The following is a 25264-nucleotide window of genomic DNA, read 5'->3' on the forward strand; positions in this document are numbered from 1 at the left end:
GTTAATGATCTACAGTATATCTGTCCTGTCCTCTATAGTAACACTGCCCTTTCCCCCCTACAGAGATGAAAGCTGTGCTTAAGGGGTTAAACCCAAATCATGAAAATGAACCTGGAGGAGTCCAACAGGCTCAGAAGAAGGGGGCAGTACAAGGTAAGCTTTCTCCCAGAACACAATAATTTAAAGCTATTTGAATTAAAGTTCACCTAAAGTTAGTGGGATATGGAGGCTGCCATATTTATGTTCTTTTAACTTCACCCCAAAGGCGTTTTTACCCTAACGCAGTGTTCCCCAACCCTGTCCTCAAGGCCCACCAACAGTGCATGTTTGGTAGAAATCCAGAGAGGTAGTAAATTAGCTCTGCTGAGACACTAATTACCTGTGCTTGTGTGTGATTTTCTGCAAAACATGCACTGTTGGTGGGCCTTGAGGACAGGGTTGGGGAACTCTGCCCTAATGGACAAGAGCGTTTTTCACCTTTCAGTGCTCATTAGTGATGGGCGAACACCTGGATGTTCGGGTTCGGGCCGAACAGGCCGAACATGGGCCAGATGTTCGGCGTGTTCGGCCCGAACCCCGAACTCAATGCAAGTCAATGGGGACCCGAACATGCCGCAATACGGCCCCCCTATGGGGTCACAGGCATAAGGGGGGAGCATGCCCCGATCGCGGGGGGGGGGGGGGGGGGTCGGAAATTCCCCCCACCCCCTCCGCTAGCGCTCCCCCCTCTGCCCGCTTCCCCATAAAAAAGTTGGCGTAAAGTTAAATATTACCGGTGGTGGCTGCTGCAGTGGCTGGCTGGCAGTGGTGTAAATGAGGAGGAGGAGTCTGAGTATGACGCGTTGAGGCCAGGCAGCGGGCGGTTCAGCGGTAGTACCCTTGTGGTACTTCCGCCCTTTCTCTGACCTCACGTCCTCTACGTGATGACGCATACGATGGTACGCGTGATGCGTACCCTCGTATGCGTCATCGCGATCGGGGCATGCTCCCCCCTTATGCCTGCGACCCCATAGGGGGGCGGTATTCGGCCGAACAGGGCCCTGTTCGGCCGAACAGGGGCCCTGTTCGGCCGGGCATTTAGTAGTTCGGGCGAACCCGAATGGTTTGGCCGAACACCATCAGGTGTTCGGCCGAACTCGAACATCACCCGAACAGGGTGATGTTCTGCAGAACCCGAACAGTGGCGAACACTGTTCGCCCAACACTAGTGCTCATCCCTTTCATTTGCCAATAGCTTGATCACTACTAATCACAATTAAATTAGGTATATCTTGTTTTTTTTACCACCAATTGGACTTTTTGGGGTTGATATTTGTTTTCAGTAATTACTTTATTTTCTTTGCATTTTAAAGGGAAAAACAAGGAAAAAATGAAAAATTACACCATTTCTCCAATTTCATGCCCTATAGTTTCAATATAAACACTGCTACTGTACATAAAACCCACACATTTTATCTTATTTGTCCTGGTTATCACAAGATTTTAATTATGTCCCTAGTACAAAGTATGGTGACAATATAGTATTTGGAAATATAGGTGTATTTTTTCTTTGGTGGGTGTTTTTTTCACTATTTTCACGTGCACGGGAATGCACGTGCACGTGTGGGGTGCACGCGCACAGCAGCAGCACCGTCTGACTTATCAAAGCGTCCTGGAGCCATTAAGAGGCTCTAGCAGGACGTTTTTATAAGTCAGCTTGTCACTAAGTGGTTAAACAATACCAGTTGTCTGGCAGCTCTACTAATCTCTATGGCTACAGTAGTGTCTGAATAACACACCTGAAACAGGTTTGCAGCCAATCCAGTCAGACTTCAGTCAGAAACATGCACGTTGCTGTTCACTTACATAATTTCCGGTTGCCACACATTGCTGTGAATGTAGAACAGTAATGCGCTGATGCTTTCGCGTCACATCACATCCGAACTGAAATGTCCCATTGACTTTCATTGCTTTACCCTGCGGTAAAAAGGGTAGCGCAACACAATGAAAATGTCCTGGTGTGAAAGGTGCCTCAGGAAATATCAGCCACATTGCAGACCCTCTTAAAGGACAACCGAAGGGGCATGTGTCATGATGACATAGAATTGTGTCTGTATAGTGCCAAGCACACAGATAGCTAGGCCTGAAAGAGCTAAACATTAACATTAGGTATGCAAGTGACAGTTTCTGTCCGGGTCAGGACTGGGTCAGACTGGGTCAGACTTTAGCATAAGTAATTCAGCCATAAAACACTTTCCTGTCAGTAAATGGCTTCTGAAAGCAGGGAAGAGATAAAACCCCTTAGTCTAGCATCTTCCCCCTGCACTTCCATGTTAATTGGTGTGGCCAAGACTTTCAGACCTGTGTTTTCTTGGCATTCCCTTTATCAAGAAAGTGTCAGTTACTACCGGGTAAATTGCTGCAAATGGGAATGTTACTAACAGTACACATATTGCTTAGTGTGCTCAGTGTTCCAGCCATTGGGTGGTATGGGGTGTGTTTATAACCTTCTCATATCAAAAGTAAGCCTTACAAAGTAGTGCTTTTCCAAGCAAAAGGTGATGCAACTTTTTGACTGTTATATTGAGATATTTTTGCTCCATGTGAAAGGGCCCTAATAGTTTGGCTAATGAATGTAAAATATAACCGTAGTTGCATTTTAACTGCTAACATGCTGCACAGAAAATGTAAAATAAATACTAGGAACAGTTTTGTTTGTTTTTTTCTTTAATCCATTTTGAAAAAAAAAAAACAAAAAAAACAAACAATTATAATAATAATCACATTTTTATTTAACTACCTGAGGACCGCATCACACCGATGGGCGTGACAGCGGTGGCAGCCCTAAGACCGCCGTTCTGCGTAAAGTCCTGGGGCTTGCTTTTGCAGGAGATTGTGCTCACGCTGGCGGGGGGAGGGAGGGGTTTGTATAAAAAGAAAAAAAAATAGACACATTTATTTAATAAATAATACAATAAATATTGATAAAAAAGAAAATAAACATCTGGGGACGATCATACCCCACTAACAGAAAGCTCTGTTGGTGGGGATAAAAGGGGGGGGGATCACTTGTGTGCTGTGTTGTGTGGCCCTACAGCTTGGCCTTAAAGCTGCAGTGGCCTATTTTACAAAAGATGGCCTGGTCTTTAGAGGGAGTTTAACACTGTGGTCCTCAAGAGGTTAAAGTAAGTATTTTAAACCAGGCCTGGATTTACAACACAGGAGCCTATAGGCACAGAAGGCCTGGCGCTCTAGACCTCACCCCCGTAAACCCACAAACACCTGCCAAACCGCACTGCAAGTGTACTGGCTGTAACAGCTGTCACTTCTCTCTTACCCAACATAGGTAGCTTCAGGTGCCCCTTAATATTAGGTAGCCAGAGGTACCCTCAGTATTAAGTAGCTAGAGGTGCCCCCAAGTATTAGGTAGCTAGAGATGCCCATGAAGGGAGACCTGTTCAGTGAAATGCCGAGACCCAGGTGAAGTAGCCTCTCATTTACACTCTGCTTAAGACTCTTCATAGGCAAGACAAGAGGGAGGCACTTGGGGAGACGAGTGAGCCACCTTTCCATCATCAAGCGCCTGTAGGCACGTGCCTACAGTGCCTTATGGTAAATCCGGCCCTGTTTTAAACACTTACAAATGTGCATGGCGTGTGCTGGAAGCAAAAATGTGTATGCAAATATAGTGTAAATCAAGTCTTTTTGAAAGAGACAGGTTGAAAAATAGAGTTACGTAGCTGGCAAATCTTTCTCTTGTGGTAGGTGTTGGTAAGTGTTTAGTATTTTTCCCTAAGGCGTGTCTGTTACAATGATATGCATCCATCCTGTTATCTACAGAGAAAGATACTCTGGTCAAAGATTTTCAACAGAAAGCTGGAATTGAAGATGGAAAAATCCAGAAGGATCAGAAGAAAAATCCAGTAGAAAGTAAGGATTTAACCCTTTCCGATCCAATTTTGAGATAACCCACAACTCCCTTGGTACTTAATTTTTCATCCACTGAGTGGAGGAGACATGAGGTGATCTCGGTGATCTGTGGTTCTCTGCCTCCTCAGACCAGTGTGAGGAGGTGACCAGTCCATAAGCATGGGCCAAACAACCCCGCCTAGTACGCTATTACACTGCGCGGCGTGGTGCCGGTGAGATCCAAGTGTCGGACTCAGTCTGACACTTTAATCTGAGAGGCCTGATGCTGCATTGGAATCGATCCAATGGAGATGCCGGCAGTGGGAGCCCAAATGTGCCCATGTAATAATATTATGTGATGCTTTTGAGCTGTTTGAACTAACAAACTAATGCAATTAGCGCTGCAAAGGGCTTCTTTATCTCTTTTATTGGATTTAGAAGGCAGTAAAAAAAAAAAAAAATTCTACATTAATTCCTTCTACCTTGTTGGAAACAGAATTTAATCAATGGTTAATTGTATTTATAATCTATAAACTGAAAAAAAGTGTATGGCAACAAAAGGGTAAAGGAAAAGGAGCTAAGACTAAGGAGTGTTGTGTGCTCCGATACGCTTGAGTTAATTCCTTTGTCCAGTATGCTTATTCCTCAATAAAGGAAAATAACTACCTCTCATCACCTAACTAAAGGTTCTGGAAGCCAAAGCACTGGAAGATAGCGGTGCTCGTAATGGGACAGTTACGGTGACACAAATTTTCCCATAATTTTTCACAATAACACATTGCGTAATTGTGATTATGTCACGTACAACATACTACGTTTGTGAAATGTAATAACACCTGTAATTATGCAATTACACGTAATTTCACATTCAATGTATTCACATCCATTAACCCCTTAGTCTAGCATCTTCCCCCTGCACTTCCATGATAATTGGTGTGGCCAAGACTTTCAGACCTGTGTTTTCTTGGCATTTCCTTCATCAAGAAAGTGTCACTTACTACCGGGTAAATTAGTGCAAATGGGAATGTTACTAACAGTACACACATTACTTAGTGTGCTCAGTGTTCCAGCCATTGGTTGGTAATGGATGTGTTTATAACCTTCTCATATCAAAAGTAAGCTTTACAAAGTAGTGCTTTTCCAAGCAAAAGGTGATGCAACTTTTTGGCTGTTATATTGAGATCTTTTTGCTCCTTGTTAAAGGGCCCTAATAGTTCGGCTAATGAATGGAAAATATAACCGTAGTTGCATTTAAACTGCTAAAATGCTGCACAGAAAATGTAAAATAAAGAATAGGAACAGTTTTATTTTTTTTAATCCATTTTGAAAAAAAAAAAAAAAAAAAAGCAATTATAATAATAATAATCAGATTTGTATTTAACTACCTGATGACCGCATCACGCTGATGGGCGTGACAGCGGTGACAGCCCTAAGACCGTTGATCGGCGTAAAGTCCTGGGGCTTGCTTTTGCAGGAGATTGCGCGCACGCTGGCGGGGGGAGGGAGGGGTTTGTATGATAAGAATAAAATAGACATTTATTTAAAAAATAATACAATAAATATTGATAAAAAGTATATAAACATCTGGGGGATGATCAGACCCCACCAACAGAAAGCTCTGTTGGTGGGGGAAAAGAGGGGAGGGGAATCACTTGTGTGCTGTGTTGTGTGACCCTGCAGCTTGACCTTAAAGCTGCAGTGGCCTATTTTACAAAAAATTGCCTGGTCTTTAGAGGGAGTTTAACACTGTGGTCCTCAAGGGGTTAAAGTAAATATTTTAAACCAGGCCTGGATTTACAACACAGGAGCATAGGCACAGATGGCCTGGCACTCTAGACCTCACCCCCGTAAACCCACAAACACCTGCCAAACCGCACTGCAAGTGTACTGGCTGTAACAGCTGTCACTTCTCCCTTACCCGACATAGGTAGCTACAGGTGCCCCTTAATATTAGGTAGCCAGAGCTATCCTCAGTATTAAGTAGCTAGAGGTGCCCCCAAGTATTAGGTAGCTAGAGATGCCCACGAAGGGAGACTTGTTCAGTGAAATGCCGAGACCCAGGTGAAGTAGCCTCTCATTTACTTTCTGCTTGAGACTCTTCATAGGTAAGACAGGAGGGAGGCACTTGGGGAGACGAGTGAGCCACCTTCCCATTATCAAGCGCCTGTAGGCACGTGCCTTCAGTGCCTTATGGTAAATCCGGTCCTGTTTTAACCACTTCAGCACCACAGGGTTTTTTGCTTAATAACCAGATCAATTTTCACATTTCAGCTCTCCTCCCATTCATTCACCAATAACTTTATTGCTACTCATCAGATGTAAATGATCTATATCTTGTTTTTTTTTGCCACAAATTATGCTTTGTGAGGGTGATATTTGCTTTTAGTAATTATGTTATTATCTGTGCATTTTAAAGGGAAAAATGAGAAAAAAAAGAAAAAATACACTATTGCTCCATTTCCATCCACTATAGTTTTCAAATAAACAATGTTACCATAGGTAAAACCCACACATTGTATTTGCTAATTTATCCTGCTTATCTCAACATTTAAATAATGTTCCTAGTATAATGTATGACGATAATATATTAGTTTCTGGTTTGTGTTTTTTTTTCTCATTGTACTCTATCAGTAATTAAAAGCCCTTATCTTCATGATTAACAGTAATACACTCTCATGGCATACATATTTTAAAAGCTAAGTCCCTAGGGTAACTATGTATTCTCTTTTCAATGCTGTCACTTTTGTTTTTTTTTTACAAGTATTTATTTAGGGGTATAGAGTACATGAAAATAACAGTTTTATTGCTTTTCATTCAGTTTTCCGGAAAAAAAAATCACATGACTTAGCCCTCAGTTGTCAAACACCACAAAATCTATTCTCTCACTTGTCACGGTTAAAATGATACCCTATATACATAATCAGATAGCTTATTGGGCATACAGCACACTGTTTACCACAAGTACGCCTATCTACTCCCCTGAGCTTCAGATGAAGTTTTGTGGGGAGTAGATAAGCGTAGCAAGGGATTCAAAGTGGTTAAACACTTACAAATGTGCATGGTGTGTGCTGGAAGCAAAAATGTGTATGCAAATATAGTGTACATCAAGTCTCACACATTTCTGGGTTTTTTTGGGAAAGAGAGACAGGTTGCAAAATAGAGTTACGTAGCTGGCAAATCTTTCTCTTGTGGTAGGTGTTGGTAAGTGTTTAGTATTTTTTTTCCTAAGACGTGTCTGTTACAATTAGTGTTGGGCGAACACCTAGATGTTCGGGTTCGCGAACGTTCGCCGAACATCGCCGCGATGTTCGGGTGTTCGCGCCGAACTCCGAACATAATGGAAGTCAATGGGGACCCGAACTTTCGTGCTTTGTAAAGCTTCCTTACATGCTACATACCCCAAATTTGCAGGGTATGTGCACCTTGGGAGTGGGTACAAGAGGAAAAAAAATATTTGAAAAAGAGCTTATAGTTTTTGAGAAAATTGATTGTAAAGTTGCAAAGGAAAAACTGTCTTTTAAATGTGGAAAATGTCATGTTTCTTTGCACAGGTAACATGCTTTTTGTCGCCATGCAGTCATAAATGTAATACAGAGAAGAGGTTCCAGGAAAAGGGACCGGTAACGCTAACCCAGCACAAGCAGCAGAACACGTGATGGAACAGGAGGAGGCGCAGGAGGAGAAGGCCACGCTTTTTGAGACACAACATCCCAGGCCTTGCATGAGGACAAATAGCGTGCGGATATAGCAATGCTTTTTGCCGCCATGCATTCATAAATGTAATAAAGATGAGAGGTTCAATAAACAGGGACCGGAAACGCTAACCAGCAGCAGCAGCAGCAGCACACATGAGGGAACAGGAGGAGCCGCAGGAGGAGAAGGCCACGCTTTTTGAGACACAACATCCCAGGCCTTGCATGAGGACAAATAGCGTGCGGATATAGCAATGCTTTTTGCCGCCATGCAGTCATAAATGTAATAAAGATGAGAGGTTCAATAAACAGGGACCGGAAAGGCTAACCCAGCAGCAGCAGCAGCACACGTGAGGGAACAGGAGGAGCCGCAGAAGGAGAAGGCCACGCTTTTTGAGACACAACATCCCAGGCCTTGCATGAGGACAAATAGCGTGCGGATATAGCAATGCTTTTTGCTGCCATGCAGTCATAAATGTAATAAATATGAGAGGTTCAATAAACAGGGACCGGAAACGCTAACCCAGCAGCAGCAGCAGCAGCACACGTGAGGGAACAGGAGGAGGCGCAGGAGGAGAAGGCCACGCTTTTTGAGACACAACATCCCAGGCCTTGCATGAGGACAAATAGCGTGCGGATATAGCAATGCTTTTTGCCGCCATGCAGTCATAAATGTAATAAAGATGAGAGGTTCAATAAACAGGGACCGGAAACGCTAACCCAGCAGCAGCAGCACACGTGAGGGAACAGGAGGAGCCGCAGGAGGAGAAGGCCACGCTTTTTGAGACACAACATCCCAGGCCTTGCATGAGGACAAATAGCGTGCGGATATAGCAATGCTTTTTGCCGCCATGCAGTCATAAATGTAATAAAGATGAGAGGTTCAATAAACAGGGACCGGAAACGCTAACCCAGCAGCAGCAGCAGCACACGTGAGGGAACAGGAGGAGGCGCAGGAGGAGAAGGCCACGCTTTTTGAGACACAACATCCCAGGCCTTGCATGAGGACAAATAGCGTGCGGATATAGCAATGCTTTTTGCCGCCATGCAGTCATAAATGTAATAAAGATGAGAGGTTCAATAAACAGGGACCAGAAACGCTAACCCAGCAGCAGCAGCAGCACACGTGAGGGAACAGGAGGAGCCGCAGGAGGAGAAGGCCACGCTTTTTGAGACACAACATCCCAGGCCTTGCATGAGGACAAATAGCGTGCGGATATAGCAATGCTTTTTGCCTCCATGCAGTCATAAATGTAATAAAGATGAGAGGTTCAATAAACAGGGACTGGAAACGCTAACCCATCACAGATGGTCATTGTTCATGTTACTTGGTTGGGGTCCAGGAGTGTTGCGTAGTCGTTTCCAATCCAGGATTGATTCATTTTAATTTGAGTCAGACGGTCTGCATTTTCTGTGGAGAGGCGGATACGCCGATCTGTGACGATGCCTCCTGCAGCACTGAAACAGCGTTCTGACATAACGCTGGCTGCCGGGCAAGCCAGCACCTCTATTGCGTACATTGCCAGTTCGTGCCAGGTGTCTAGCTTCGATACCCAATAGTTGAAGGGTGCAGATGGATTGTTCAACACAGCTACGCCATCTGACATGTAGTCCTTGACCATCTTCTCCAGGCGATCGGTGTTGGAGGTGGATCTGCACGCTTGCTGTTCTGTGGGCTGCTGCTGCATGGGTGTCATAAAATTTTCCCACTCCAAGGACACTGCCGATACCATTCCCTTTTGGGCACTAGCTGCGGCTTGTGTTGTTTGCTGCCCTCCTGATTGTCCTGGGTTTGCGGAAGTCAGTCTGTCGGCGTACAACTGGCTAGAGGAGGGGGAGGATGTCAATCTCCTCTCTAAAGTCTCCACAAGGGCCTGCTGGTATTCTTCCATTTTGACCTGTCTGACTCTTTCTTCAAGCAGTTTTGGAACATTGTGTTTGTACCGTGGATCCAGAAGGGTATAAACCCAGTAATTGGTGTTGTCCAGAATGCTCACAATGCATGGATCGCGTTCAATGCAGTCTAGCATGAATTGAGCCATGTGTGCCAGAGTCCTGCCAGAATCCTTATCATCCTCTTGTGAGCGTTGTGATAGTTGTTGTGATGCATCATAGTCGTCACCTTCTTCCTGGTCTGCTTCTGCTGACCATTCGCACTGAATTGTGGAAGTCCAACGTGCACCGCTCTGGCCCTCGTCAGTGGTGGCAGGAAATTCCTGCTCCAACTCCAGCTGTTCCTCCTCCTCTTCTTCGTCATAGCTGCTGGGGCCAGCGTTTCCTGAGGCGGATGGCCTGATGTTGGTTCCCCCAGTTGCATCATGACAGCTGTTTCCTTGATTTTCAACATTGACCTCTTTAGTAAACACAGCAGTGGTATGGTAATGCTGACTGAAGAGTTGTCACTGCTCACAAGCAACGTGGATTGCTTAAAATTTTGGAGGACTTGGCAGAGGTCCAACATGTTGGCCCAATCGGATCCACAGAAGCTTGGCAGCTGTCCGGATGCGCCTCGGTACTGCGCCATCATGTACTGGACCACTGCACTCTTCTGCTCGCAAAAGCGGGCTAGCATGTGCAGCGTATAATTCCAGCGCGTAGGGACATCACACAGCAAGCGATGGTGGGGGAGATTGAAGCGCTCCTGCATCTTGGCGAGTGCCCCCGAAGCAGTACTGGAATTTCTGCAATGTTTGGCCACTCGTCGCACCTTCAACAGAAGATCGGCCACTGGGTATGTCCTCAGGAACCGCTGAACTACTAGGTTCATCACGTGCGCCAGGCAAGGGATGTGTGTCAGCTTAGCCAACCTTAAAGCGCGAATGAGATTACTCCCATTATCACACACAACCATGCCCGGTTTCAGGTCCAGCGGTGCCAGCCACAAATCCGTCTGTTCCTTTATTCCCCTCCAAATTTCCTCCCCTGTGTGCTGCTTATCCCCAAGGCAGATCAGCTTCAGCAACGCTTGCTGACGCATGCCAACAGCTGTGCTGCACTGCTTCCATGATCCTACTGCTGCTGGGTTAGCGTTTCCGGATGAGGTACAGCTTTGAGATGCGTTGGAGGAGAAGGAGTCAGAGAGGTAGGTGCTGCTGTTGTTATCCAGTGGGAGGGACGGCGGTGCAGCTGTTTGCGGCGTGGGCAACACCCGCGCCATAGCAGGTGAGGAATCGCTGCCAGGCTCCACAAGGTTCACCCAGTGCGCGGTAAGGGAGATGTATCGACCCTGGCCGAACGCACTCGTCCAGGTGTCAGTGGTGAGGTGAACCTTGCAGGCAACGGCATTCTTCAAGCTTCGGGTTATTTTGCTGACCACGTGCTCATGCAACTCAGGCACTGCAGAGCGCGCAAAGTGGTAGCGGCTGGGAACCACGTAATGTGGGATGGCCACTGACATCATGCCCTTGAAGCTGTTTGTCTCCACCACTCGATATGGCAGCATTTCGCAGGCCAGAAGCTTGGCTATGCTGGCTGTTACTGCCACGGCCCGGGGGTCATTTGCTGGCAATTTCCTCTTGCGCTCAAACATCTCCGACACAGACAACTGAACCGTAGCGCTGCACATGGAAGGGCTGTTGGTTGTTGTGTTTGATGAACACTGGGAGACCTCAAGAGCACTACTCCGGAAAGTGACAGTGTCAGCGTCGTCTGATGTTTGTGAATGTTGTGAACCACGCAATGGCTGGGCTACTGCTGCTGCTGAGGCGGGTCTGGTGGTGAGTCTGGTGAACCCAAGGGAGGCAGTGTTGCTGGTACCCTGTCCTGCCGCGTTTGCCCACAGAGTGGGATGTTTGGATAGCATGTGGCGGCTCATGCTGGTGGTGGAGAAGTTGTTAATACTTTTCCCCCTGCTCAGGCGGGTCTTGCACACCTTGCAAATCGTCATGGTAACATCCTCAGTGCAGTCTTCAAAGAAAGCCCAGACCTTGCTGGCGATTTCTGTTTGCTCCTCTTTTGCCTCTCACTTGAACTTCCACGCTTGTGGTGCCTGAAATTGCGCGCCGCCTACCTTGTGGCACAAGGCGAACTCGTGCAGCAGTGGGTTCTTCAACAGACTCATCTGTGCTGCTGCTACGACGGCGATGTTCTCGTTCACAAACAAAATCTGGGTCTCTGTCCACATTGTCCGTACCCTCCTCTTCCATCTCCTCAAACTCATCATATGTCATTGTGGGGGGCCGCCGCCGTGGAGTAGAGCTCCCCAGAACAACCTCTGCGCAGTTCACTCCAACATCGTCTTCCAGATCTTGTCGGCCGACCTCCTGCAATTACAACCCCTCCTGCCCAACTTGATCTGGGATTTGGGTTTCCGAGTCCTCCTCGGACTCGCCTTGTGTTTCAGTGCGCGGTGCATTTCCCACAGTTAATGGTTGTGAATCCGGGCACAACATTTCTGGCTGTTCCTCCATTGACCTTTGAAAGGTGGAAGTTTGTTGGGCTGGGAATAGCTCCTGCGAATACCCCATTATGTCCTGAGGTAATTTATCGGACTGGTTATCTGGCAGTTGTGTGCGTGGTGTCGCTGCCGGTTGTGTCAGCTTTGTGCCCACTGGCTCCTTGTAACTGGCTGAGGACTCGGACCTCGTGCGTGATGTGCTGGTGCTGCTTAACCCACTGCTGGACGCTTGAGAGGTCATCCAAGTAATTATCTGGTCCTGTTCTTTTGGATTTGTGAGGGTTGTTGTCCTGGACAACATGGGCGGTATTGAGTGGGTTTTCTTGGGTGCTCCCCTGTGGCCTGTACGTGAACCGTCAGGGGAAACACCTCTTCCCTTGCCCCTCCCTCTTTCACCGGATTTCTTCCTCATTTCACTTATCCTTAAAGTACACGCTGACTGGCAGCAGTACAGTGGCAGTACAGAAATGCTATACAGTGGCGGGTGAGCGGTGTACCACTATTCCCAGCAGCGACACAGAGCACAATGCTATACAGTGGCGGGTGAGCGGTGTACCACTATTCCCAGCAGCGACACAGAGCACAATGCTATACAGTGGCAGGTGAGCGGTGTACCACTATTCCCAGCAGCGACACAGAGCACAATGCTATACAGTGGCGGGTGAGCGGTGTACCACTATTCCCAGCAGCGACACAGAGCACAATGCTATACAGTGGCGGGTGAGTGGTGTACTACTATTCCCAGCAGACACAGAGTGGCAGTAAACAGAATGCTATATAGTGTGGCTGAGCGAGGTACACAGAGTGGCAGTAAACAGAATGCTATATAGTGTGGCTGAGCGAGCGGTGTACTACTATTCCCCGCAGACACAGAACAGTAAACAGAATGCTATATAGTGTGGCTGAGCGGTGTACCACTATTCCCAGCAGCGACACAGAGCACAATGCTATACAGTGGCGGGTGTGCGGTGTACTACTATTCCCAGCAGACACAGAGTGGCAGTAAACAGAATGCTATATAGTGTGGCTGAGCGAGGTACACAGAGTGGCAGTAAACAGAATGCTATATAGTGTGGCTGAGCGAGCGGTGTACTACTATTCCCAGCAGACACAGAACAGTAAACAGAATGCTATATAGTGTGGCTGAGCGGTGTACCACTATTCCCAGCAGTGACACAGAGCACAATGCTATACAGTGGCGGGTGAGCGGTGTACTACTATTCCCAGCAGACACAGAGTGGCAGTAAACAGAATGCTATATAGTGTGGCTGAGTGAGGTACACAGAGTGGCAGTAAACAGAATGCTATGTAGTGTGGCTGAGCGAGCGGTGTACTACTATTCCCAGCAGACACAGAACAGTAAACAGAATGCTATATAGTGTGGCTGAGCGGTGTACCACTATTCCCAGCAGCGACACAGAGCACAATGCTATACAGTGGCGGGTGAGCAGTGTACTACTATTCCCAGCAGACACAGAGTGGCAGTAAACAGAATGCTATATAGTGTGGCTGAGCGAGGTACACAGAGTGGCAGTAAACAGAATGCTATATAGTGTGGCTGAGCGAGCGGTGTACTACTATTCCCAACAGACACAGAACAGTAAACAGAATGCTATATAGTGTGGCTGAGCGGTGTACCACTATTCCCAGCAGCGACACAGAGCACAATGCTATACAGTGGCGGGTGAGCGGTGTACCACTATTCCCAGCAGCGACACAGAGCACAATGCTATACAGTGGCGGGTGAGCGGTGTACTACTATTCCCAGCAGACACAGAGTGGCAGTAAACAGAATGCTATATAGTGTGGCTGAGCGAGGTACACAGAGTGGCAGTAAACAGAATGCTATATAGTGTGGCTGAGCGAGCGGTGTACTACTATTCCCAGCAGACACAGAACAGTAAACAGAATGCTATATAGTGTGGCTGAGCGGTGTACCACTATTCCCAGCAGCGACACAGAGCACAATGCTATACAGTGGCGGGTGTGCGGTGTACTACTATTCCCAGCAGACACAGAGTGGCAGTAAACAGAATGCTATATAGTGTGGCTGAGCGAGGTACACAGAGTGGCAGTAAACAGAATGCTATATAGTGTGGCTGAGCGAGCGGTGTACTACTATTCCCAGCAGACACAGAACAGTAAACAGAATGCTATATAGTGTGGCTGAGCGGTGTACCACTATTCCCAGCAGTGACACAGAGCACAATGCTATACAGTGGCGGGTGAGCGGTGTACTACTATTCCCAGCAGACACAGAGTGGCAGTAAACAGAATGCTATATAGTGTGGCTGAGTGAGGTACACAGAGTGGCAGTAAACAGAATGCTATGTAGTGTGGCTGAGCGAGCGGTGTACTACTATTCCCAGCAGACACAGAACAGTAAACAGAATGCTATATAGTGTGGCTGAGCGGTGTACCACTATTCCCAGCAGCGACACAGAGCACAATGCTATACAGTGGCGGGTGAGCGGTGTACTACTATTCTCAGCAGACACAGAGTGGCAGTAAACAGAATGCTATATAGTGTGGCTGAGCGAGGTACACAGAGTGGCAGTAAACAGAATGCTATATAGTGTGGCTGAGCGAGCGGTGTACTACTATTCCCAACAGACACAGAACAGTAAACAGAATGCTATATAGTGTGGCTGAGCGGTGTACCACTATTCCCAGCAGCGACACAGAGCACAATGCTATACAGTGGCGGGTGAGCGGTGTACCACTATTCCCAGCAGCGACACAGAGCACAATGCTATACAGTGGCGGGTGAGCGGTGTACTACTATTCCCAGCAGACACAGAGTGGCAGTAAACAGAATGCTATATAGTGTGGCTGAGCGAGGTACACAGAGTGGCAGTAAACAGAATGCTATATAGTGTGGCTGAGCGAGCGGTGTACTACTATTCCCAGCAGACACAGAACAGTAAACAGAATGCTATATAGTGTGGCTGAGCGGTGTACCACTATTCCCAGCAGCGACACAGAGCACAATGCTATACAGTGGCGGGTGAGCGGTGTACCACTATTCCCAGCAGCGACACAGAGCACAATGCTATACAGTGGCGGGTGAGCGGTGTACCACTATTCCCAGCAGCGACACAGAGCACAATGCTATACAGTGGCGGGTGAGCGGTGTACTACTATTCCCAGCAGACACAGAGTGGCAGTAAACAGAATGCTATATAGTGTGGCTGAGCGAGCGGTGTACTACTATTCCCAGCAGACACAGAACAGTAAACAGAATGCTATATAGTGTGGCTGAGCGAGGTACACAGAGTGGCAGTAAACAGAATGCTATATAGTGTGGCTGAGCGAGCGGTGTACTACTATTCCCAGCAGACACAGAACAGTAAACAGAATGCTATATAGTGTGGCTGAGCGAGATACACAGAGTGGCAGTAAACAGAATGCTGAGCGAGCGGTGTACTACTATTCCCAGCAGCGACACAATGACTGGGGGGACACTGGCTAGCGTGGCTGGAGCGCGAATTACCCTGCCTGCCTACCCAAAGCTAAACCCACAGACAAATGGCGGAAATATGACGTGGATCGGGTATTTATTTACCCGAACCATGTGACAGTTCGGCCAATCAGAGCGCGTTCGAGTCCGAACCACGTGACCCGTTCGGCCAATCACAGCGCTAGCCGAACGTTCGGGAACGTTCGGCCATGCGCTCTTAGTTCGGCCATGTGGCCGAACGGTTTGGCCGAACACCATCAGGTGTTTGGCCGAACTCGAACATCACCCGAACAGGGTGATGTTCTGCAGAACCCGAACAGTGGCGAACACTGTTCGCCCAACACTAGTTACAATGATATGCACCCATCCTGTTATCTACAGAGAAAGATACTCTGGTCAAAGATTTTCAACAGAAAGCCGGAATAGAAGATGGAAAAATCCAGAAGGATCAGAAGAAGAATCCAGTAGAAAGTAAGGATTTAACCCTTTCCAATACAATTTTGAGATAACCCACAACTCCCTTGGTACTTAATTTTTCATCCGCTGACTGGAGGTGACATGAGGTGATCTCGGTGATCTGTGGTTCTCTGCCTCCTCGGACCAGAGTGAGGAGGTGACCAGTCCATAAGCAGGGGCCAAACAACCCGCCTAGTATGCAATTACCCTGCGCGGCGTGGTGCCGGGGAGATCCAAGTGTCGGACTCAGTCTGACACTTTAATCTGAGAGGCCTGATGCTGCATTGGAATAGATCCAATGGAGATGCCGGCAGTGGGAGCTCAAATGTGCCCATGTGATAATATTATGTGATGCGTTTGAGCTGTTTGAACTAACAAACTAATGCAATTAGCGCTGCAGAGGGCTTCTTTATCCCTTTTATTGGATTTATAAGGCAATGAAAAATCATATATTTTTTTCAACATTAATTCCTTCTACCTTGTTGGAAACAGAATTTAATAAATGGTTACTTTTATTTATAATCTATAAACTGAAAAAAGTGCATGGCAACAAAAGGGTAAAGGAAAAGGAGCTATGACTAAGGAGTGTTGTGTGCTCCGATACGCTTGAGCTAATTGCTTTGTCCAGTATGCTTATTCCTCAATAAAAATTGGACTTTTTAACCAGCTGGTTGAGCTGACCTTCCTCCTTTTCTCCAATAAAGGGAAAGAACTATCTCTCGCCACCTAACTAAAGGTTCTGAAGCCAAAGCACTGGAAGATAGAGGTGCTCGTAATGGGACAGTTACAGTGACACAAAATGTCCCATAATTTTTCACAATAACGCATTGCGTATTTGTGATTATGTCACGTACAACATACTGCATTTGTGAATTGTAATTACACCTGCAATTATGCAATTACACGTAATTTCACATTCAATGTATTCACATCCATTAACCCCTTAGTCTAGCATCTTTCCCCTGCACTTCCATGTTAATTGGTGTGGCCAAGACTTTCAGACCTGTGTTTTCTTGGCATTCCCTTTATCAAGAAAGTGTCACTTACTACCGGGTAAATTAGTGCAAATGGGAATGTTACTAACAGTACACATATTACTTTGTGTGCTCAGTGTTCCAGCCATTGGTTGGTAATGGGTGTGTTTAAAAACCTTCTCATACCAAAAGTAAGCTTTACAAAGTAGTGCTTTTCCAAGCAAAAGGTGATTATTATTATTATTATTATTTATATAGCGCCGACATATTACGCAGCGCTGTACAATGTATATATATCTTGTCACTAACTGTCCCTCAAAGGAGCTCACAATCTAATCCCTACCATTGACATATGTCTATATTATGTAGTGTAAGTACTGTAGTCTAGGGCCAATTTTTAGGGGGAGCCAATTAACTTATCTGTATGTTTTTGGAATGTGGGAGGAAACCGGAGTGCCCGGAGGAAACCCACGCAGACACGGAGAGAACATACAAACTCTTTGCAGATAGTGCCCTGGCTGGGATTCGAACCAGGGACCCAGCGCTGCAAGGCGAGAGAGCTAACCACTACGCCACTGTGCTGCCCTTATAATGGATGTAGCATATGATGCAGTATCCTTAGGGGTAATTCTGCTCCTCCTAAGTGTAAGTTTACGTGCATGCTGAGGAATGACTGAAACCCCCCGCCTTACAAGGGCTGTAACACGAAGGTGATGCAACTGTTTGACTGTTATATTGAGATCTTTTTGCTCCTTGTGAAAGGGCCCTAATAGTTCGGCTAATGAATGGAAAATATAACCTTAGTTGCATTTAAACTGCTAAAATGCTGCACAGAAAATGTAAAATAAATACTAGGAATAGTTTTTTTTTTTTTTAATCCATTTTGAAAAAAAACAAACAAAAAATTATTATAATAATCACATTTTTATTTAACTACCTGAGGACCGCATCACGCTGATGGGCGTGACAGCGGTGGCAGCCCTAAGACCGCCGATCAGGCTTGCTTTTGCAGGAGATTGCGCGCACGCTGGCGGGGGGAGGGAGGGAGGGGTTTGTATAAAAAGGAAAAAAAATTGACACATTTATTTAAAAAATAATACAATAAATATTGATAAAAAGTAAATAAACATCTCAGGGATGATCAGACCCCACCAACAGAAAGCTCTGTTGGTGGGGGAAAAGGGGGGAGGGGAAATTACTTGTGTGCTATGTTGTGTGGCCCTGCAGCTTGGCCTTAAAGCTGCAGTGGCCTATTTTACAAAAGATGGCCTGGTCTTTAGATGGAGTTTAACACTGTGGTCCACAAGGGGTTAAAGTAAATATTTTAAACCTGGCCCAGATTTAAAATACAGGAGCATAGGCACAGATGTCCTGGCGCTCTAGACCTCACCCCCGTAAACCCACAAACACCTGCCGAACCGCACTGCAAGTGTACTGGCTGTAACAGCTGTCACTTCTCCCTTACCCGACATAGGTAGCTACAGGTTCCCCTTAACCTCTTGACGACCAGCTAACGCCGATTGGCGTAATCTGGTTGGCTGAGGGTTTCCATGGAACGAGCGGCCTTTCCATGTCAGTTCACGGAGGGTGTCTCCGTGAACAGCCAGAGAGCCGCCGATCGCGGCTCACTGGCAAAATGTAAACACGCGGGGAAGAATTCCCCGCTGTTTACATCAATACGGCGCTGCTACGTAGCAGCGTTGTGACGGAGATCGGCGATCCCCAGCCTCTGATTGGCCGGGGATCGCCGGCATCTGATAGGCGGAAGCCTATCCTATCAGGCGCAGGACGGATATCCATCCTGCGCCGCTCAGAGGGGAAGGGAGAGGGAGGGAGCAGGCGAGAGGGCGGAGAACGCTGCGGAGGGGGGCTTTGAAGAGCCCCCGCTAAGCAAATGCAGCCGGCGGCGATCAGACCCACCCAGCAGGACATCTCCCTAGTGGGGGAAAAAGGGGGGTAGTCTGATCGCCCTGCTGCACTCCTGATCGGTGCTGCGGGCTGTAGAGCCCACGCAGCACCGATCACTGAAAAAATCCCTGGTCGTCAAGTGGTTAATATTAAGTAGCCAGACCTATCCTCAGTATTAAGTAGCTAGAGGTGCCCCCAAGTATTAGTTAGCTAGAGATGCCCATGAAGGGAGACCTGTTCAGTGAAATGCCGAGACCCAGGTGAAGTAGCCTCTCATTTACTCTCTGCTTAAGGGCTGGTTCAGACGGACATCTGCGTAGCGTCGCGTCTGGGGGCGTTGCGGCGGCTGCGCGGTCAGGCTTTCAGTAGCCTTCGGTCGTGTTCCGATGCGGTCGCATTTTTTTTCCCTAGGGGAACATTAGCTGGCGCGGTTGGCCGCTCCCTGGAAGCGACATGTCGCTTCCAGGGACAGCTCGAACGCTCGCGAAAATCGGGACCCGAACGTCGCGTTCGGGTAAAAGCGCACAAAAGCTCTGTGTAAACGCCCCCATTCACTTGAATGGGAGCGTTTACCTCGACGTTCCGAACTCTTGCGGTAAACGCTCTGCAAGCGTCCGTCTGAACCAGCCTTTAGACTCTTCATAGGTAAGACAAGAGGGAGGCACTTGGGGAGGGGAGTGAGCCACCTTTCCATCATCAAGTGCCTGTAGGCACGTGCCTACACTGCCTTATGGTAAATCCGGCCCTGTTTTAAACACTTACAAATGTGCATGGTGTGTGCTAGAAGCAAAAATGTGTATGCAAATAGAGTGTAAATCAAGTCTCACACATTTCTGGGTTTTTTTTTTTGTTTTTTTTTGGGAAAGAGAGACAGGTTGCAAAATAGAGTTACGTAGCTGGCAAATCTTTCTCTTGTGGTAGGTGTTGGTAAGTGTTCAGCATTTTTTTCCCTAAGACGTGTCTGTTACATTGATATGCATCCATACTGTTATCTACAGAGAAAAATACTCTGGTCAAAGATTTTCAACATAAAGCTGGAATAGAAGATGGAGAAATCCAGAAGGATCAGAAGAAGAATCCAGTAGAAAGTAAGGATTTAACCCATTCCGATCCAATTTTGAGATAACCCACAACTCCCTTGGTACTTACTATTTCATCCGCTGTGTGGAGGAGACATGAGGGGATCTCGGTGATCTGTGGTTCTCTGCCTCCTTGGACCAGTGTGAGGAGGTGAGCAGTCCATAAGCAGGGGCCAAAACAACCCCGCCTAGTACGCAATTACACTGCGTGGCGTGGTGCCGGGAAGATCCAAGTGTTGGACTCTGTCTGACACTTTAATCTGAGAGGCCTGATGCTGCATTGTAATAGATCCAATGGAGATACCAGCAGTGTGAGCCCAAATGTGCTCATGTAATAATATTATGTGATGCGGTTGAGCTGTTTGAACTAACAAACTAATGCAATTAGCGTTGCAGAGGGCTTCTTTATCCCTTTTATTGAATTTATAAGGCAGTGAAATTTTTTTTTTTCAACATTAATTCCTTCTATCTTGTTGGAAACAGAATTTAATAAATGGTTACTTTTATTTATAATCTATAAACTGAAAAAAGTGCATGACAACAAGAGGGTAAAGGAAAAGGAGCTATGACTAAGGAGTGTTGTGTGCTCCGATACGCTTGAGCTAATTGCTTTGTCCAGCATGCTTATTCCTCAATAAAAATTGGACTTTTTAACCAGCAGGTTGAGCTGACCTTCCTCCTTTTCTCCAATAAAGGAAAATAACTACCTCTCGCTACCTAACTAAAGGTTCTGGAAGATAGAGGTGCTCGTAATGGGTCAATTACGGTGACACAAAATTTCCCATAATTTTTCACAATAACGCATTGTGTAATTGTGATTATGTTACGTACAACATACTGTGTTTGTGAATCATAATTACACCTGTAATTATGCCTAATTTCACATTCAATGTATTCACATCTATTCGCCAGTGTACTGTACATGTGTGGCTATTAGTTAAATATTCAATGTGAAAAATGCATTTGTATGCGAACAAAAATTGCGTTCATCAGCCAGTGTACTGCACATGCGTGGCTATTATTAAAATATTCAATGCAAAAAATTAGTTTGTTTGTAAAAACAAACAAAAAAAACCTATGTCTATATACGTAATTAGCGCAAACAAAAACTTTTACGTAAATTTTGCTAACATGCATAATTACGGTTAGCGATTATGTTTGGATGCAAAATTATTATGCGTGATCAGTAACTTTTGCATTATGATTACAATGCGTAATTACTCATAGGCATTGTTCCTGCACACCACTACTGGTAGACTGTTGTATAGATGAAGTCCACACAATCCAGGGTAAAAAGTCCAAAGAAGCTTTATTTGCAGATAACAGGCACAGCATAAAATTGGCTAACATGCTTCAGACTAAAATGTACTTACTCAAAACATTTAATGAAGGCTATGAGTAAGGACATTTTAGTTTGAAACATGTTAGCTGATTCTATGCTGTGATCTGCCAATTAAGCTTTATTAGAGATTTTACTCTGGAGTGTGCAGACTTTATCTATACTTTATCAACCCTGTCCTCAAGGACCACCAACAGTGCATGTTTTGTGGAAATCCACAGAGGTAGTAAATCAGCTCTGCTGAGACACTAATTACCTCACCTGTGCATGTATGTGGTTTTCTGCAAAACATGCACTGTTGGTGGTACTTGAGGACAGGGTTGGGAAGCCCTGATCTATACTATGGCTAGAAAAAGTGAGAAAGAAATACTGTACCAAAATTGATAGGTTAACAATTGTCAGCCTGCACTTTTCACATATGAGGGCAGGTTCACCAAGAGAACACATGACATGTGGATAATTTTATGTTGCCTAACATTGTTCAGCATAGCCATTTTGGTGGTGGGTCAATGATGGTCTGGAGCAGGGTCGGACTGGGACACTAAGGGCCCACCAAGGAAGTTTCAGCCTAGGGCCCGCCCCCCTCTCCTCCTCCTCCCCCCTCCGATCCCTTCTCCCCCCCCCCCCCCCATTTTGGGCTCACATGCATATATACTCTAGAAATTTTGCATGATTTTATGGTAGGGAATAGATTGTGAGTACTTCTGAGGACAGTCTCCAATAGGGATATGTCTACATGCGGCGCTCGCAATGCGCCGCAGCAAAAATAAATGAGTGTCACCATGCACTGGAACATGGGCGTGGTCATGATGAGTCATGGGCAGACTTTAAAAAAATAAAGATAAGAAAAAAAACACAAAATAAGTAGCGGTGTTATTCACAGACATTAGGTCTGACCAGATACATTTTAGATAAAATAATCAAGTAGTTACATGTCTCATGATAATTCATCAAGTAGTCAAATAGCAGCAGATTTCCTGACAAAATGCAATCAGATTGGCAGCAGACTTCCCCACAAAATACAATCAGATTGGTGGCAGATATCCCCACAAAATGCAATTAGATTGGCAGCAGATATCCCCACAAAATGCAATTTGATTGGTGGCAGATTTCCCCACAAAATACAATTAGATTGGTGGCAGATATCCCTACAAATTGCAATTAGATTGGCAGCAGATATTCCCACAAATTGCAATTAGATTGGCAGCAGATATCCCCACAAAATGCAAATAGATTGGCGGCAGATTTTCCCACAAAATTCAATCAGATTGGCGGCAGATTTCCCAACAAAATACAATCAGATTGGCGGCAGATATCCCACAAAATGCAATTAGATTGGCGGCAGATTTCCCCACAAAATACAATCAGATTGGCGGCAGATATCCCCACAAATTACAATTAGATTGGCAGCAGATATCCACACAAAATTCAAATAGATTGGCGGCAGATATCCCCACAAAATGCAATCTGATTGGCGGCAGATATCCCCACAAAATGCAATTAGATTGGTGGCAGATTTCCCAACAAAATACAATTAGATTGGTGGCAGATATCCCCACAAATTGCAATTAGATTGGCAGCAGATATCCCCACAAAATGCAAATAGATTGGCGGCAGATATCCCCACAAAATGCTATGAGATTGGTGGAAGATTTCCCAACAAAATACAATCAGGTTGGTGGCATATATCCCCACAAAATGCAATTAGATTTTCGGCAGATTTCCCCACAAAATACAATCAGATTGGCGGCAGATATCCCCACAAATTGCAATTAGATTGGCAGCATATATCCCCAGAAAATGCAAATAGATTGGCAGCAGATATCCCCACAAAATGCTATGAGATTGGCGGCAGATTTCCCAACAAAATACAATCAGATTGGCGGCAGATATCCCCACAAAATGCAATTAGATTTTCGGCAGATTTCCCCACAAAATACAATCAGATTGGCGGCAGATATCCCCACAAATTGCAATTAGATTGGCAGCAGATATCCCCACAAAATGCAAATAGATTGGCGGCAGATATCCCCACAAAATGCAATCAAATTGGCAGCAGATATCCCCACAAAATGCAAATAGATTGTCGGCAGATATCCCCACAAAATGCTATGAGATTGCGGCAGATTTCCCAACAAAATACAATCAGATTGGCGGCAGATATCCCCACAAAATGCAATTAGATTTTCAGCAGATTTCCCCACAAAATACAATCAGATTGGCGGCAGATATCCCCACAAATTGCAATTAGATTGGTGGCAGATATCCCCACAAAATGCAATCAGATTGGCGGCAGATATCCCCACAAAGGCACGTCCCCAGTTAGTGGGGGCCCCAGAGCTGAGAAGGAGGGGGGCACAGCGCAGGAAGGGGGGAGATTGTGCTCAGAGCACAACAAAATACAATCAGATTGGCGGCAGATATCCCCACAAAATGCAATTAGATTGGCGGCAGATATCCCCACAAAATGCAATTAGATTGGCGGCAGATATCCCCACAAAATGCAAATAGATTGGCAGCAGATATCCCCACAAAATTAAATCAGATTGGCGGCAGATATGCCCACAAAGGCTGGTCCCCAGTTAGTGGGGGTCCCAGAGCTGAGAAGGATGGGGGCACAGCGCAGGAAGGGGGGGATTGTGCACAGAGCACCTAGGGCCCCCCTTCCGCGCTCCCCTCCCCTCCAAAATTACAGCCAGCCAGCGGCAGCAGCAGCAGGGAATCACTTACTGGGATGATCAGATCCATAGCTCTGTGTGCCGCTGGCTGGTCTGGTCTCCTGCACTGCACTGACCAATCACGCTCTCGCAGGAAGTACTGCGAGAGCGTGATTGGACAGCAGTGCAGGAGACCAGACCAGCCAGCGGCACACAGAGCTATGGATCTCATGCCGGTAAGCTATTCCCTGCTGCTGCTGCTGGCTGGCTGCAATTTTGGAGGGGGGGGGGGGAGCGCGGAAGGGGGAGGGGGGGCCTGGGTGAGGGAGGGGGAGAGGCTTCCCCCCATGGAAAAATCGGTGATTTGGTGGGTCAGTCCGAGCCTGGTCTGGAGAGTCATATCCATAGAGGGACACACAGAGTCTTTAAAGGCTAGACAATAGAACCTTGACTGTCATTAGGTACTGAGATAAAATCCTTGTACCCATTACCAGACCTTATGCTGGTATAGTGGGTCCTGGATTTCACCTGGTCCACAATAATACCTGCCTCATGCGGTGAGAGTATGGAAGCAGGCCCTGAAGGATGAAGGAATTGATAGAACTGATTGTCCCCATCTCACCTGACCTAAATCCAATAGAACACCTTTGGGACATTATGTCTTGGTCTATCGGACACCGCCAGGTTCCACCTCAGACTGTCTAGGCATGGCGGAAAGTGGGAGACTCATTGAAAGGGGGATTCCACTCTGAAGCCGATGGTGGAATAATCCGGTAGGTGTGGCAAGGAGTCAGAAAATGTGTCCTATGCAGCATCCATTGCTGGAACACCTACCCGGAAGACCCTTCAGTGTAATAGGGGGACTGACGAAACTCAATCCACAACTAGCTCAGTGATCACATGTCTGAGGAGAGAAATTCTGCAATATCAGCTACATTCAGTTACCATGGGACCTATCCCATAATGGGAATTGTGCTAATTAAAGTGGCACCAACTACACAATAGACAAACATAATCATAACTTCCACGAGAGCCCCACAGAACCGCAGAGAAAAAAAAAGGGGGGGGGGGGACAGAATACACAAAGCGGTCAACTGGCCAGGTTTATACTCTGGGCTTTTAGGTAAGTAGTAGTTCACTAGTACAATGCATCATTCACTTTGATTTTTGGGATGCTTTTGGATTTGCCCCTCAGTAGGTTGATCATTTTGTGCATGAAAAAATCAAAATCGCGCCCACAAGTTCATAAAAAATGGAACAATCTAAAGTATCTCATTGTGTATGAGATTTTTTTTCTGAAATGAAAGCTATTTTTTTTTTTTTATTTTTTTTTTTCAATCACTCCTTTGGAAAGAGAGAAAATTTCTAGAGCAGTATTGCAACCAGTAATTTTTTTGCAATGTAGTAGATATTGA

The 25264-nt window shown here is 46.1% G+C and overlaps 1 protein-coding gene across 1 annotated transcript in view; it reads left to right on the forward strand.

The window, feature by feature from the left end:
• The window catches only part of LOC137525544 (serine/threonine-protein kinase Nek7-like), a 77869-nt gene that overhangs the window by 28311 nt on the left and 24294 nt on the right, over positions 1-25264 (forward strand). Inside the window, exons 5-7 of the mRNA XM_068246674.1 lie at positions 64-153; positions 3820-3909; positions 19773-19862. Of these exons, the coding sequence (XP_068102775.1) occupies positions 64-153; positions 3820-3909; positions 19773-19862 (270 nt within the window). The remainder of the gene's footprint in view (positions 1-63; positions 154-3819; positions 3910-19772; positions 19863-25264) is intronic.

The sequence above is a fragment of the Hyperolius riggenbachi genome, chromosome 7, assembly GCF_040937935.1.
Source record: "Hyperolius riggenbachi isolate aHypRig1 chromosome 7, aHypRig1.pri, whole genome shotgun sequence".
NCBI lineage: Eukaryota > Metazoa > Chordata > Amphibia > Anura > Hyperoliidae > Hyperolius > Hyperolius riggenbachi.